The sequence below is a fragment of the Sceloporus occidentalis genome, unplaced genomic scaffold (genome assembly GCF_023333645.1).
Source record: "Sceloporus occidentalis isolate IW3139 unplaced genomic scaffold, rSceOcc1.0.p SCAF_2, whole genome shotgun sequence".
Classification (NCBI taxonomy): Eukaryota; Metazoa; Chordata; class Lepidosauria; order Squamata; family Phrynosomatidae; genus Sceloporus; species Sceloporus occidentalis.
Genome location: NW_028316982.1, coordinates 240,893,712 through 240,909,846, shown reverse-complemented (window position 1 = coordinate 240,909,846; position 16,135 = coordinate 240,893,712). Strand labels below are relative to the sequence as shown.

The following is a 16,135-nucleotide window of genomic DNA, read 5'->3' as shown; positions in this document are numbered from 1 at the left end:
AAATGAGCCTTGGGCAAGGGAGGTTTTGCAGTGGGAACTCAAGTGTACAAGAGTGGTTAAGCACCCTGGAACCCCACAAACCAGTTAACTCCTACAAATGCTTCTCTGTTCTCACATTCCCAACGTCTTAGCAAATTCACTTTGCTTTTATAATACTTAGTTCTGTCTACAATGCACTTTGTTCAGAAGTGAACACCTCTTGAAGCTTCTATTTCATTAAGCAACATTGTACCTCTCCAGTGGTCTTGCGGATGTAGGTTTCCTGCTACTTACTTTGGCTGTGTGTTTTCTAAAAAAGCCAGTATTAATATGCACTCTAAAGCTGTTCAGTTTCTACAACATTGATAAATATGTCATGGTATAGCAGATTAAGACTCCAGACCAGGGTTCAAAATCCCTACTCATCCTCAGAAACTGGGTATCCTTGTCCAAGTCACATTCATTCAACCTTAGAGAAAGGCAGTGGTGAATCTCAGAATAAATCTTGTTAAAAAAAATGAAATAAACTATGATAAGGTGGCCATGAGTTGGAATCCACTTGAAGGAACATAACATTAGCATGGTAAACATGAAGACATTTTCTCTCCTTTCCATATTTTGATTTACTGAAATACTATGGCAGAGATGTAAGACAAAATGTGATACTGATCATCCATCATGATGATGATGATGATGAACCTGTATGTAAAACAAAAAAAAAAGTCAGTGTGGTGTAATGGCTTGAGTGTTGGACTCAGACACTCGGAGAGCAGGGTTCAAATCCCTGCTCAGCCATGGAAACTCATTCTCAGCCTCAAAGGAAAGCCCGGGTAAAACCCCTTTGAACAAATTCTTCCAAGAAAATACCATAATACATTCATTTTAAGATCACCAGATGTCAGAAATGAAGACACACAACAACACATAAAATAATAACAATGACAACAAACACTTGGACAACTTCAACAGGAAAGAAGAAACCCTCAAGGTAAATAAAGTTTGGCTACCAATCCTGAAGGACACCAAAACCAGGACTCAGCAAATGCAAATGAGAAACCACTCAGGGTGAGATGGTTTCCCAGCAAACAATTATCACCAGTTAGCAGACTCTAGTCCTCTTTTGCATATTCTCCTACCCTGAGGAGGCCATCAACAACAGAACAATATACAGATTAACGTGGGAATCACTCCTCCTCCTCAGCCAGGGTCACACATTATATATATACCCACTCTCTTCCAGGTCAGCATTCTCTGAAGATGCCAGCCACAAATGCTGGTGAAATGTCAAGAATAAACTCTTATAGAACATGGCCACATGGCCCAAAAAACCCACAAAAAAATAAAATAATAATTGTTTTCATTTTTGGTTAATGTCATATTATAATTTTAATTAATTTTAAGATTCTTAATGATCCCATGTTTATTTAGGAAATTTAATTTCTGACAATGAATGCATGTATTGGCATTTTTAGAAGGATATGGATTAACAGTAGTTTCAGAATCCCTATAAGAAACTTTAGTATTGGTTCTGCATGAAAAACAGGCAACGTAAGATTAAGATGGCCATGGCTGTTAATGGCTTGTTTTAGCTGGAAGCTAGAAAATCATCTGAGGACTCTGTTGGTGTTGAAATAATAATTTACCTAGACAATTACCACATGGTAGATTTTTTTTTGCAGTTCTAATTCAGTGTTATTAATAATGAATAAAATTGCAATTTTCTCAGGTTGCTGGGGGCAATGGAAAATTATTTCAATGAATATTTCAGCACATTATTTTAATCATAGTTGCACAAAATTCAAGTGGGCAATATTTTATACTTTTAAGTTTAGTCTGCTAAGGGGCCGTAGACATTAAATTGCAGAATATTTGCTCCTAGGTTGCGTCTATGATTTACAATCCTTTTTAAAAACCACTGTAACAGAAAGCAAGCTGTGTCATTAATACTTGTAATTTGATGCTGCATTTGTTAATGGACTTGCTCTGATTAATGTTTTTTTTCCAGTGGGCCTAAGGTTTTGAGAGATGGAGCTGAATCCTTGAATGCTTATATATAAGCATTCAGAGATCTCTGCCTCCATTTTTCAGAATGTAAATAAGCACTAGAAATTTTAATAATGTATAATTTTGTTGCAATTCTACTTCCCTTGAAATCACTGAAATAAAAAAGTAAAATTTATACTCTTTTCCTTTCCAATAAAGATATCTATGCCCAGTTCTTTCTCTCTTCTAAAATGTACAGAGAGGGCATGCATGCAGTCTGGCAGAAGCTAATCTTTTGTTTTGTTTTGTTTCTTCCTTAGCCAACTGCATGATTTCTGGCGGTTAGATTATTGGGAAGATGATCTACGCCGACGAAGACGGTTTGTTCGCAATGCTTTCGGTTCCACTCATTCAGATGCATTGCTCAAAGCTGCTGTGGAATACGGTCAGTACTCATTTTAAAACATCCACTATCTAAAAGCTTTCCTTTGTATTTCTAAGATAATACTGCAAACCACCTTACATCCCCCTGCTTTGCATTCCTCATCTTTTTTGGCTTTTCCTGAAGGGCACACACCTATGAAAACATGGCCATAGTTTTCAAGATTTCTGAGACCCTGCTGACCTTGAGGTGTTACCTTATTTAGGAAGTAACAGGACTGTGAATGTGGCAATATTACAATCAAGTGATAAAGGGGCTGTATTATGGAGTGACAATCTATTCAGCATTGGAAAAAGTTTGTGAGGAATTTATTTATTGGTTACTGTATCCCTTGAGGTCAATTTTATTTTAAGCAGTCTTTTGTTGGCAACTTCATGATAGATGTAGCAAGAAGTAGAGATACATATATAGAAGAACCATTCTTGGAGGCTGGTAAAAAAAACTAAAGAGGATTAATATTTTTTAAAAACAGGTAAAAAGTGTGTATTGTACACATCTTTATTTGGTTGCTTGTGTCATTGTGGTACAGATTGATTTAATTACTCACATTCATCACTTTTGTGTGATTTTCTTGGCTGGACAGTGAATTGGAATATTTGAATAGCTTGTAATTTTATCTATTTTTTAAAAGTGAGTGAAAAATGGGAAAGTGTAAAAAAATGAGACTATGTGTACATATAATAGTGAGATAGTGTAGTACTCTGGAGAAAATGTGGTAATCATATGACCCATACTAGACAATCAAGTTTTAATTCCTGTCATCCACAAATTCAGGGGATTTTCTTGAAAAATAGGGTTGGGCCATAGCTCAGTAGTAGAATATAGAGCAAGCCTTAGGAAAGACAAATTCAGTCCCAGTTATATCCATGTACAAAAGGGGAATGTTTTTGCTTAGAAACTCTGGACAGCTGCTGATTTAGGCAGTACTAAAATTATCTTCCTCTGAATAAACATGCCAAGTTAACCTCATGATAGGTTCACCTTGAGGTCTCCATAAGTCAGAAATGATATGAAGGCACACAGCACCAACAACAAAATGTATGGCCTGATGGCCTGATTTGGTATAAGACAGTGTTCATTGCTACTAGTTAAATAATAGCATAAGTCCTAAAATAAATAATAACATAAAACCCAATACCATAATACACAAAACCCTTAAGAGAGCATTTGTTATTCATCTCAGTTAGGGTTAAAGTGATGTTCATTGCTTCTATCCATACTCCCAAAGGAGAAATACTCAACAGTGGGTGCCATATATCTACTTGGCACTGAGGGAGTGCAGATTATATCTCTCAAATGAAATATTGTAGTTTGACAAAAATATTAGTAATCTTGGATCTAGACCATTGGTTTTCAACTGAAGGTTCAGCACCCAAAACTGGATTATAATTCATTCTAAAATGAAGTCAGTCTAGAAGCAAAACCACCATTTTCATTTGGGATTTCTTCCCTATTTATTTTAAAGGCAGCAGAGGAGTTAGTAAACCAATAATATGCAGGGATAGTAAGATGCACAGAAAATACAGGTGGAAGGAAGAGAACTATAGGAATTATATGCTAGAAAAGAAAAGTGGCCCCTAGTTTGAAGAATATTGAGTTAAAATCCAACATAACATTGGAGGAGGAAAGCAGTGTGCTCCCAAAGAGCTTTTTTTCCCAGTTTATTTATGTATTTGTTTTATTTATTTACAGTTTTTCTTTGTCACCTTTCAGGTGCTCTCTACTAGATAACATCCTTATTTAAAACATTAAATATAAATGATTTTAAAAACAGACTAAAGCAATTTCTGAGAGCATAATTTAAAACACACACATACATAGAGTGAAAACAGCTGGAGTAGCCACTCTGGCTTGAGGATCAAAGGCCATGCAAATTAACACAGACTTAATTATCTACAAGAAGCTCAAGAGAGATGAAGCCAGCCTGACTAGAATCCAGGGTATCACGGGTGAGGTTCTGCAACAGAGAAAGCCCATCACATGTTCTCAACAACCTAGCCTCTGGGGATGGCAGGAAACACATAGCAAGGTCTCTGCTGATTTCAAATTTGGAGGAAGATCATATGGGAGGAAACGGGGTTTTCCTATCCTGATTGCTTAATCAGGCAACTGGTTGAGTGTCTGGTTGTGCAAATTGAAAACTGAAATGGATCTGCCCTGCCCATCATTGTACATCATTCAGGACTAGATCTTTGTGAGCATAATAGTATTTGCTCTGGTGAAATACTGCTGTTGGATGCTGGCTGTTTTTTGGGCTAGCTATACTTATCAGTCTGGATCTCGTTCTGAGAAGCAAGGCATCTAAAATGAGCAAAGGTGACAGGAACAAGCATTCCACACCATAATTTGTATATATCTGTATTGAAGCTCTTTGTCTAAGACAGAGAAGAGTCTTCCTTAGGTAGTGGAAGAATTAAAGGGAATAGAAAAGTCTTTGACTTAAGACACTGCATATACTTCATCTACTGTCGTGTTTTTATACAAAGAGAGTGATGTGTGAGAACAAATGTTGGCTATGTTATCCTTGTTGGTATTTTAAATCACCATTGAAAAAAGTTACCTTTTTTGCAGCACTTCCGTAAATGTTGTGGGAGCTTTCAGTATCAAAATAAATGACACCCTTCTAGGAATTAAAAACAACTTGCATTAAGATTAAATCCCATAGATGATTATTACTATTATTATTATTATTATTATTATTATTTATCTTGCTAGGTTTTATTTTTTAGCCTTATGCGTGTGGATTTTAATATTAAAACTTTTAGTTGACCTTACTCTATAAAAAACAACATCCTTAACACTGATGTTATTTTTATGCCTCTTGGTTATACTAATGAGTTGAATAATTTATGAAGTTGTCATGAGAAAAGGATTTGGTGCAGTTTGATGTATTTTCAGCCTCTGGTGCTGGAATGTGATTAATAAAGAGCTGGAGGCACAGTATTTTTTTCCATGGGGCTTAACTTTCATTAGGGATTTTTCATTAGTGTTATTTTGATAATTGTATATCTCATTTATATAATAACAAAATTACTCTTCATTTTAAATATGGAAATTACTTAAGAGAAAGGTGTGGTTTTTTTAAAAAAAAACCATCAGATTATGCAAGGCAATGTGTCCAGTATCTTTTTAGTGGAAAGAGGTAGTGCAGTGGGTTTTACATTAGGAAGAATTTGTTGAATTTAGGGTGGTTTTTTTTTTTACCTCTCTGATTGTAGCTTCATAAATATTACTTTGACAGTCTGTATAAAAGTGGAAAATATTTTAGTAGCTTTTTGTTATCTACACTGACTGTCAGTTATCATTTAGAGGGCTTGGGTATAAATATTGCAGCAAAGGAATGTTTAGTCAAAGCCTAAGTCAGCAAGCTCCTCTGTGTCTACGATCAAAGGCATCAGCTTAAATAGGTCTGATCAGGCATTGCAGACGAGGGCAGGCAGCTTCAGCCGAGCAAAAAACACAGAGCAAAGATGACAAAATTAATCAGTCATTTCTTTGGCAATAAATAACAAGATATGCTGAGGTCTGCAGATGAGAGAATTTCTGGGTTCCTTGGAGATGTGTCTGCTTAATACCTGATTTATCTAAGCTTGCACAGCCATCAAGATATGACCTTGATGAAAAAAGAGCCCTTTCTAACTAATCCAGGTTTAAATCAGTACTGATAGTGAATGCACAGATACAGTAGCAATAGGATGCTCACAATCATCAAAGAACAGGGAAGGCTTGGGAATGGCAAGTCTGTCTGTGGATTTTGCACCTGATCCAGGGTAGGAGTGTCAGATTTTAACTAGTGAGCTAAAGCATAAAAAATGTGGGGGAAAGTATTCATATGATTCAAAGGTCTATAAATCTAAAGGAACAGGGTTTCCCTCTATTCATTCAGCTGTTTAAATTAGTGATACTTTCTACAACATATCTCATTAAATAGTATGCATGCAAATATTATACAGAAAGTTCTTTTTTGGTAGTTTTAGAAAAATATTTTCTCATTAAATTACTAGTTTTATGGCATATAAGAATTATTTGCATAGTTGCATGTTATGACAGAAATTGTTGTGGCTTTGTTGTTATGAACAGTTAATATAGTCACCCTGAACTGTGTGGGGAAATGTGTACATAAATGATTTGTCAGCAAAGGGTGGGGTGAGAATTCAACTAAGTCTATACTATATGAAGTCCTTCTAATCCCAACCCCCAAACAAATCTGAGTGTTCAAGAGAGGACACCTAGGAATATGTTGCTGTTGTGTACCTTCAAGTCATTCTGACTTTTCTGACTGATGGCAACCCTAAGGCAAACCTATTGTGGAGTTTTCTTGACATAATTTATTCAGAGGGGATTTGCCTTTGCCTTCCTCTGAGGCTGTGAGAGTCTGAGCTGACCAAGGTCCTCCAATGGGTTTCCATGGCCAAGCAGGAATTCAAACTCTGGTCTCCTAGTGTCCTTGTCCAACCCTCAAACCACTGCACAACACTGGCTCTCAGGTTTATTACAATCTCCTCCTCATATACATTAAGAGTCAGTGAATAAATGCTGCAAGGGTAACACTGAGGATATGGGAGCGACTTGACCTCTTCTGATCCTGAGGATGTCCAAAGTCATCACACCCAGTTTTGCCTTACAACATTTCCCCCATCCCTGTAGGAGCAAGTGATTTCAATGGTTCCTTTTTTTCTAAAACAATCCTGAGAGAAACCACCAGGTTTTATTGGATAACTTACTCACAGTTTTACTTTTTTTGTTTTCCCTAGCAAAGTTTAGGTAAATTCTGGAAGTATGCACACTTCTGTTTGCCATAGAGATATCAACAGACAAGTTCCCATGAAATTACTTGTACAGTTGAACTTCCTTTTTTCCCCTCCTTCCTCTATGGTTCACTACACTGCCTGAAAATCTGTTTCAGATAGTCTCCAAGCCTCCTAGGATAAGTTTGAAGGTGTGGGGCAGATGCAAAGTGGAAGTTGCTCCCTCCCAGTTCTACTGATAGTTCTGTCAGTGGGAATGCTGCATCTTTCTTCTTATAAATTCCGAAGATAGCATGTGAGAATACCACTTCCCTTGAAAGTCTAAATCCTGTAGAAGGACTTAGCAAACCCTCTTGAAGAAACTTGCCAAGAAAACCCCATGATAGAGTCGCCTTAGTTACAATAAGTCAGAAACTTGTTGAAGGCAAACAATAACAACATACAAGAATGTTGTATGATAAAGTGGGAAATAGTAACTACTCTGATAAGCAGTCCTCTTCAATTGCCTAAACATTCCCCTCTGTATGTGTGTATTACAGAGTTTCGTTCTAGTGAATAACTGGGAGAAGTTACTTACATATTCTGTTTATTTTTACTTTCAAATGTAGCACATGTACAAAGAACAAGGGAAAGATCATGAAAACTGTAAGATGATATTCTTTGTTGATTCTGTGCTGAGCTTTTACTTCTATATAAGTACAAGATGACAATATATTTCTGGAACTTTTAAGGAGCAGCATCCGCTTCATGGACAGAGATTGTGTAGATACTAATCTAGATATTACAGTGACGAGCTCTTTTAAAATGTGTATTCAGTGGTAAAGGGCTTCCAGATGTCATCATATAACTCTCCTCTGTTCTTCAACCTAAATGTGATGATCTCAGAGGAAGCAATGTAAGACAGGCATGTAAACCATTCGGAATCACTTAAAGAGCATTGTCTTCCCATTTTTTCCCCTGCTTTTGGTTCAATTATTGACTGAGTCTTCATTTTAATCCTAAATCTGTGTTGTCAGAAATTAATTTAACTTCAGTAATTCATGACCATCATTGCTGTACATGGAATACATATATACAGTACTAATTTCCTATACAAAAATAATGCGTCTCCCTTTAAGTGGTGGTTCTATTGAGATGATATCACACTTTCCACATATGATACTCTGCATGTTGAGAAATGCAATACTTGACCCAAAATGTTTATAATTTTACTGTTATGATTGTTATGCAGAATGCTGTTACGGCAATATGCAGAAACCTATCTGATACTTTGCCTTACCATTTTGTAATTTTAAAATAATATTTCATTATTTAAAACAGTTCTGGGAGACTCTTTATCTGATTCCCATGTTTGTTTATGCCATTTTATGGATATTTTATTCTTTTAAAATATTTGGAAAAAACTTACTCTTTCCTTTTCTAGAGTAAGTATTCATGCCAGTTTTGAGAAAAAGCGGAGGGGGAAGGAAGAGAACCTCTAAATTCGTATCTGCAACATTTATTTTTAGAGTTTTCTCTGTTACAAGCATCCTGGTCAACTAGAGTCTTAAGTGTGTGTGTGTGTGTGTGTGTGTGCGCGCGCACACACACTATTGGGATGAATTTGGTGTCTAATTTACAAACAGAATCACTTTCATTCAGTTCAAGTTCGGACTTCCAGTTTAAATACATAATGAAAATGTTATTTGTTTTAGAGGTGCAGACGATAATCCTGTGGGATGATACCTTGTGTCCCTTGACTTTTCTGCAACCCACACGTCCTTTAACTTTTAATTTATCCTCAAGTGGCATCAAGAATGCAAAAGATGGCTAGGAAAAATGGTTACAGTCTTGATGGAATTGTGGTGAATGCATGTAAGAGAGCTGAACTTGAGTTTCTGGTTGCTATATTTTAACCAAATTATTTACAGTAGCATATTTAACATTTATGCTTTCACCTTAAAGGAGAATTATTCATACCCACTTTCAAAAGAATGTGGTTTCTTTTAATATATATATATATATATATATATATAGAGAGAGAGAGAGAGAGAGAGAGAGAGGCTAATATGTGGAGGTGGGAATAATGTTATGAAAATCAAATTGTGAAAACACATTGCATGGCTCTGAAAGCCAGTACACTCTATTAGCAAATCTGTCAATATAAAAAGTGCATTCTGTTTCCACCTCTTGCTCTAATAACCTTTTCTGTGTTACTCACAGGCAGTTCACATAATCAGAGTATATTGTCAGCTTACTGGAGTTGGGGAAGCATGAAATGAAAATCACGTTAATATTGATCCAATTCTTTCTTGCAAGTGTCCTTGGTGTCCTTTTCTACTGAGTGGTAGCTATTTGTTTTATTTAGAGAAATAACTCAGTTATGACTATTCTTCATAAACTATATTGAAGCATAATTATTATTAATATAGTTTTGGCTGATTGTGATCATTTTCTCATTCTCAGTATTTTACAATACAAGGACATTAAGGCACTAGTTATCACCTGGTGATCACATCCTCATTTAGTGGCTTGTTCTATATGATGAATGCCTGCAACTCAAGACATGGTGTTAACTAATGAAAGATATATACAATATGGATCAAATAATCTGGACATACCACTCATGAGCTTTTCATTGACAAATGCATCTTAAAAGGTCAAAAGTCATTGTTCTCGTCAACCATTGCAGTACTGAATTTCCCTAACTATCTCACATCTAAAAATGATAACAACTAGGTTTCAACCTTTTATTGAGGAATAGTCCAGAGATCAAAATCTGTTAAGAACAAGTAGAATTAAATATTTATTCTAAGTGTAATGGCATGGCCTGCTTTTTTTTTCTTTTGTAGTACAGTGTCTAAAAATTTCAGGTGCATAATAATAGATCTCTTCTATGTAAGTGCACTTCAAGATTTTAACATCTTAGTTATTACTCTTTTGTTAGGGTTTTTTTTTTAATCTCTCCCTGTTTTGTTTCATAGTTACGTGGAAAATGTGAAAATTTTCACATCTGGTAATTCATTAAGAGATGTGATTCTCATGAAGGACATGATTTTTATGATATTCCAGAATAATTAATACTATAAGAATCTATACATTTTCAGAGATCATAATGGCTTAAACAGTGGTGCTGTATCAGATTTCAGAGTGAACAACATTTATCAGCATGTTTGATAAATTCTTGAATATATTCAAGGGTGATGAAATGACATTATTTATTATTTACAAGTAGGGAGATTGAGTTTCCAGTCCAAACTTAGGGGGAAAACAGACCAGACCAGCAAAATGTGGCATCTTCCCAGTGGCTTGGGGGCATGGCATATTCACGCCCCCCCCCAAAGGTGCTGGGAACATGCTCTGAAGCTGCCCCACTGCCCAGTGTGGCAGTTTTTTGGGGCTCCGGTAGCATAATGTTTAGCCATGCCCCATTGGGGCTCCCAAAAAAAATGCCACCACCACAGCAAAGGCATCTTTTTTCTGGCACAAAAAGGAGCGACTTTCTGCCACAACTTTTTGCATTGGGAAAACACCGGTTTGGGGGCGTGGTGTGGTGTTGCTGCAGCACTGTGGCATGAGGCTCCAGAGCAGCCCAATCCGGCATTTTTGGGTCATCTGTTTCAGCCCATAGTGCATAGTTAAGTTGTGGACTTAGCTATCACAAAATATAGTGATGGCCACACATTTGGACATCTGCAAAGGAATATTAGACAAATAAGTGGAGCCTAAGATTGTAAGTGGCTACTAGTCATGATGACTATAGTGTCTCATATAATCAAAGATAGTATGCTTCACAGTACCAATTCAGTAATGTGGTTGAACCAATTCTTAAAAGGTCTTTTGATTTATAGGGACAATTACATTGACATGATCTGCCATTCTTCTCAGGCATTGCTGTTCCATCTGAGATAGCAGCAGTCCTTATAGTGCTTGGGGATTAATTTTTCTCAGCACAAATGCATTGGGGTGAGCTATGCCTGTTTTTACAGTATTTCAGCTTCCTTGGTCTTCATTGTATATTTAATATCCATTAGCTTTACAAAAGTCCTGCTCCTGGTGGAAACAGAACTGATTAAAATATTAATTGACGCTTTCAAAGATCTCAAAAAAAAAAAAAAAAAAAAAGGACTGAGAAAAGGCTTAGTTTTAGCAGGATCTGTACTGATTTTTCTTCCGTAATAATTGTTGTTGTCTGATTATTTTGTCTTTTGTAACACTTCCACTGAGGTACGTAAAAGAGACTTTAATATAAATGCTCTATTGTTTCCTAGATTCTTTTTGAAAACTGGCGTTATGTTTGTTGTTTTTCAGTCCTTTTTTTATACAGACCATTATTAGCAAGCATTGCATTTTTTGTTAGAAGAGCAGGAGTTTCACATTTTAGGGTAGGTTTTTTTTTTAAAGAACAAGATTAAAGAGATAGATATTCTAGGTGTCCAATAACATTCAATTCACCCTGTCTTGTATTTTTAGGGATATTATTTAATTATGATTTTGAACAAAGATCACAAATGTGATCAATTAAACATGCATCTTATAAGATGATTAATCTGAATTTCACTGGGACCCACTTCGCTGTTTAATTTATAATTACCAGTAGTAGAAATTTCTTAACATCAAACATTCTCAGTTCATTTTAAAGGCCACTAATGCCCTTTCTGGGTTTTATGCTGTTGCTGGCATCTGGCTTGGTGCTAAGAGACCCAGCAGCTCAATAACCATTTAGGAATAACTTGCTGCAAGACAGACCTTCAGGATCCAGTGGAACTTCAGAAATATAAACCAATGAGATGCAAAGCAGAACTTCAGATGATGCAATATTTTTAGGAATTTATAAAGTAAATTCTCTGAGGCTGCTAAGCTGCTCACACTGGGGGCTAGTCTGACAATACAGTTATATAAGTTCAGTAGGACCCCAGTTCAGTTACTGTGATACTAGTCTAGAGACACCAGATCCCATCTGATCTTGGAAGGTAAGTAGGGTCAGCCCTGGTTTATATTTGGATGGGAGACCACATATGAATATCAGGTGTGGTGGGCTACATTTCAGAGGAAGGAGAGGCAAAACCACCTCTGAGTATTGCTTCCCTAAGAAAACTGTAGAATTCATGGAGTCACTATAAGTCAACAGACAACTTGAAGGCACATATACCCCTATTGGATTCTCAGATCCCCTATATCAGGTGGACTGACAAGAAACAACACACCACTACAGTCCATTAGCAAAGCCATGCTGTAAAGCTGCAAGCTTCTTGGCTTTTGACTGGACCATGGTGTGGTATGTGGGCCCTAATGCCAGATCTCATAATTTTGCCCGCTAATATTTTGCAATCACATATAAATTTTAGTTGTTCCACAATAAAGTAATGTTACATTTACTTTCAAATATTATTTTTAAAAAAACAACGTTGCACCAAGAAAAATAGAATTCTGCATAGGGAAAAGCATACTTGAATGTATTAACTTCTCTTTCTTTTCTTTTATATTTATATTTCAGACAACATTCTGTCTTAAGAGTTAACTCATTACTATTATTAACTGTAAGATTAAACCAGGGGTTTAAGACATTATACTAAAAAGTAAGACCGGGTAAGGTACTTTCAGAATGAAGAAGCATCATATACCTGTCCAGCAGAGTAGAACGTCACAGAAACATCTTTATTCTGTAAAATATTTTTTAAATTAAATGCAGCATTTTATTATGGGGCAGAGAGACTTTTGCTATGTCAAAACACTCTTTTAGGAGCCACAAAGCTGTAAAAGACGGTATATGAAAAGGCATTCTTTAAGAAAAGAAATCACCATCCCATGAAGCTGATTTCCAGATGTTTGGAAACATTAGAATTTCCTGTCAGTACATTTAGGTAACACTAAAATGAGTTAACTTTCCATTCTGCCAGCCCTCTTCAAAGATGAAAGAAAACTCTCTGCATAAATTGCCTTATCTATAATTCACTGAAGTAAGCTGTGGAATGAATTCTGAAAGAAGCAGAACTCTCCCTTGGCTTGTATTGTGGCTTCTAAGCAAACTTTACTTTTATTTCCACTCTATCTTTAAAATGAAATCAGTGACCTTAAAAGTTGAATGGATGTTAATGAGTGATGATGTTGAGTGGTTTGTTTGAACTGACTTATGTGTTTGCATTGGATTCCACTTTTTTTTCCCCTTACTCTTCAAAAGTTTGCCCATGTCTGAATCAGCCACATTATGAGTACACATTTATTCAAGTAGCCTTGAACTGACTCCTTGTAAGCATGGACACAGCAGGTTATCTTTGAAGCCTCGCTTGCATACCTAGTACCAGCTGTGACCTGAAGAATCCAAATGAGAATTTACAAGTTTAAATGAAATTTGAGAGGAAAATATGGATGTTACCAAAATAAATGTTGACATGCTAAATGACATTTTCAAAAAGTCTCTGTCTTTATATTTCATGGTCCTTGCTGTTTTATGGCACTCTAGGAGTAGTGAAAGAGAATATAGATTATAATGAGAGCAAACCTTATTCTACTGAATCTCTGGCCCAGAATGCTTTTATTTCATTGAGATTTGGATGCTTGTACCATGACCTCTGCTAACAGTATCTCAGGCATTTCAGATTATTGCTAAATAGAATGTATCCATATTTCAGTGACCAAAAAAATAATAATCATATTCTCTTTTAAACTAAATAGTAAGAAATTTTGTATATATTTCAAGGCCTGTTTTTCTGATTTAAAAACAAAGAAGGTTGAGGTGCCTTTTGAATGTAGGTTTTTAAAATTAAAAAACAACAACCAAGAACTCTACCAATAAATTATTTGCTTGATAGCAGCTAACTGCACCATCTATATAAGAGTCTCTCACATTTGTTTTGAAAGAGGCTGTTGCCCTATCTCCATGCATGGTAGTAGCTGTGTCTGTACTGCAAAAATTATGGCTCACGTAAAAGAATTACCTATACAGTTCCTTTGATTACATAGAAAGTGTCTTTGATTCAGTGCTTTTGATTCAAAGTCCAGTGGGCCCTTGATATCTGGGGTTTAGTTCCAGGACTCCCCATGGATATGAAAATCCATGGATGCTGAAGTCCCATTTGTCCCTTATATAAGATGATAATATGAAGGTTTACTTTGGGAGATTTTTTTTTTTTTTGGGGGGGGGAGATACTTTCAAGATGTGGATGGTGGAATCCATGGATGCAAAATCCACGGATACAGTAGGCTGACTCTACTGGGCAAGTACAGTTGCCCAGTACATACACCTTGTTTGCTAAATAGCAAATACCAATGGTATGGAAACATTTTAACATCCCAAAGATTAGAGGCTGGTATGAACAGATATGGGATGCATTTACTATAGATAAAATACATTCTCACTTCAAGGGCATGGCTGATCCATATTATGAGCATATTTATAGGAAAAATAATTCTCCAAACCATTGATAGGCAGCTCCTTAATATATTTTGCAAAACTTCTCTAATAATATTTGCAAATTATGTTCTTATTATTTCCTTAGACATGGCCCTTGTATCCATTCAGTAGAATGATACTTTTCACCTTTGCTTTCCCTTCTTTTCAATATTCTATAGAATGCATGTTTCTTCTCTGACTATTTCTGTTTGTGTTGAATTAATTAAATGATGTTCTCTAATTGTAAAGACATGTAATTAAAACAAAAAGGTAAAACTACTGTTTTAGTTAGACTATATTCATACTAAAATAAAACATTTTTCTCCCAGTTGCCTAACCAGGTATTGTTGTTCAAAGTTGGTACCTAAGTGCTGTTAAAAAAAGAAAACTGTTATACAGAGCAGAGAATCCATTATAATCTTTTTTTATACTTTTGAGCATGTCAAAAAGAATATAAGTATACTACATTTTTATTGTTTTGGAATTTCTAATTATACTATGTGTAGCATGGTGTCAGATATATCTATAAATTGTGCAGGTAATTCTGTAGTGAAATATGACATTTTTTGCTGGTATCTTTCATTTTGAGATTCTTTGTAAAGTTCTTCAAGAATAAGCAAATAGAACATCTGTGACAGATCTCTTTCTTTCAACATAGTTTGTATTTTAGAATCCAAGGAGATCTGGTGGTCTGTGGAAAGTGCTTGTTAATTTCCTGATGAATGGTAATGAGGCCAAGAAGTGCACTCAGTATGGCATGTCTTCTGAAGATAGATGATCTCAAATAAATTCTATTCCCAATCAATTTTTGATTTGTTAGGTGTTAAACCACTTCTTTGTAAGGACAGTGTTTATAAGCCTTGTAATGAGACAGCCCTCTGAGACATTACCTCTTCTTTGTGTAATTTTGATAAATGGAACTCTAATTCATAAAGGATACAGTGATTGAAGGGCAACTTTCGGTCTCCTGCACTTTCATTTAGATAAATGCTTTCTGTGTTGTGGCAAATAGAGGTGCACCCAACTGAGTGATAAATTTAAAGAACAGCCAAACCAAAGAGCTCCAGCTGCATATTTCTTTTAGATAAATTCTCGTTTAATATTGTAACACAAAATCAGCTCAAAAAGATTTAGCAGCACTGATCCAAAGCACACTTCAGAAATATTCCAGTTTGAGGCTGTTTTAACTGCCCTGGCTCAGTGCTAGGCAATTCTGGAAACTGTAGTTTTGTGAGACATTTAGCCTTCTCTTTCAGAGAGCTCTGGCTACAATAAACTGCAATTCCCAGGATTCCCTAGCACTGAGCCAGAGCAGTTAAAGCTGTCTCAAACTGAATTATTTCTGCAATGTGTTTTAGACCATTGTTAATCTAGACCAGCAATGGAAATGTGTAGCCCTTCAGATGAATTTGAACTGCAGCTTCTATCAATCCTAGGGTACATCTACACTTTTACTGCCATGGCTCCATCCTATAGAATCCTGGAATTTGTAGTTTTGTGAGAGTCTTGGGCGAAAACAAAACAAAACAAACAGCTTCATTTATATACTGCTTCATACTGAACTAACAGTGTCTAAGTGGTTTTCAACTGTAAGCTAATTGCCCCCAACAA

General features: G+C 35.9%; 1 protein-coding gene across 4 annotated transcripts in view; it reads left to right on the top strand.

Moving 5' to 3' along the window:
* The window catches only part of NBEA (neurobeachin), a 559,686-nt gene that overhangs the window by 306,722 nt on the left and 236,829 nt on the right, over window positions 1–16,135 (top strand). For all 4 annotated transcript variants that reach the window (XM_089512505.1, XM_089512504.1, XM_089512507.1 and 1 more), the window contains one exon: window positions 2,283–2,407. In XM_089512505.1, the coding sequence (XP_089368631.1) occupies window positions 2,283–2,407 (125 nt within the window). The remainder of the gene's footprint in view (window positions 1–2,282; window positions 2,408–16,135) is intronic.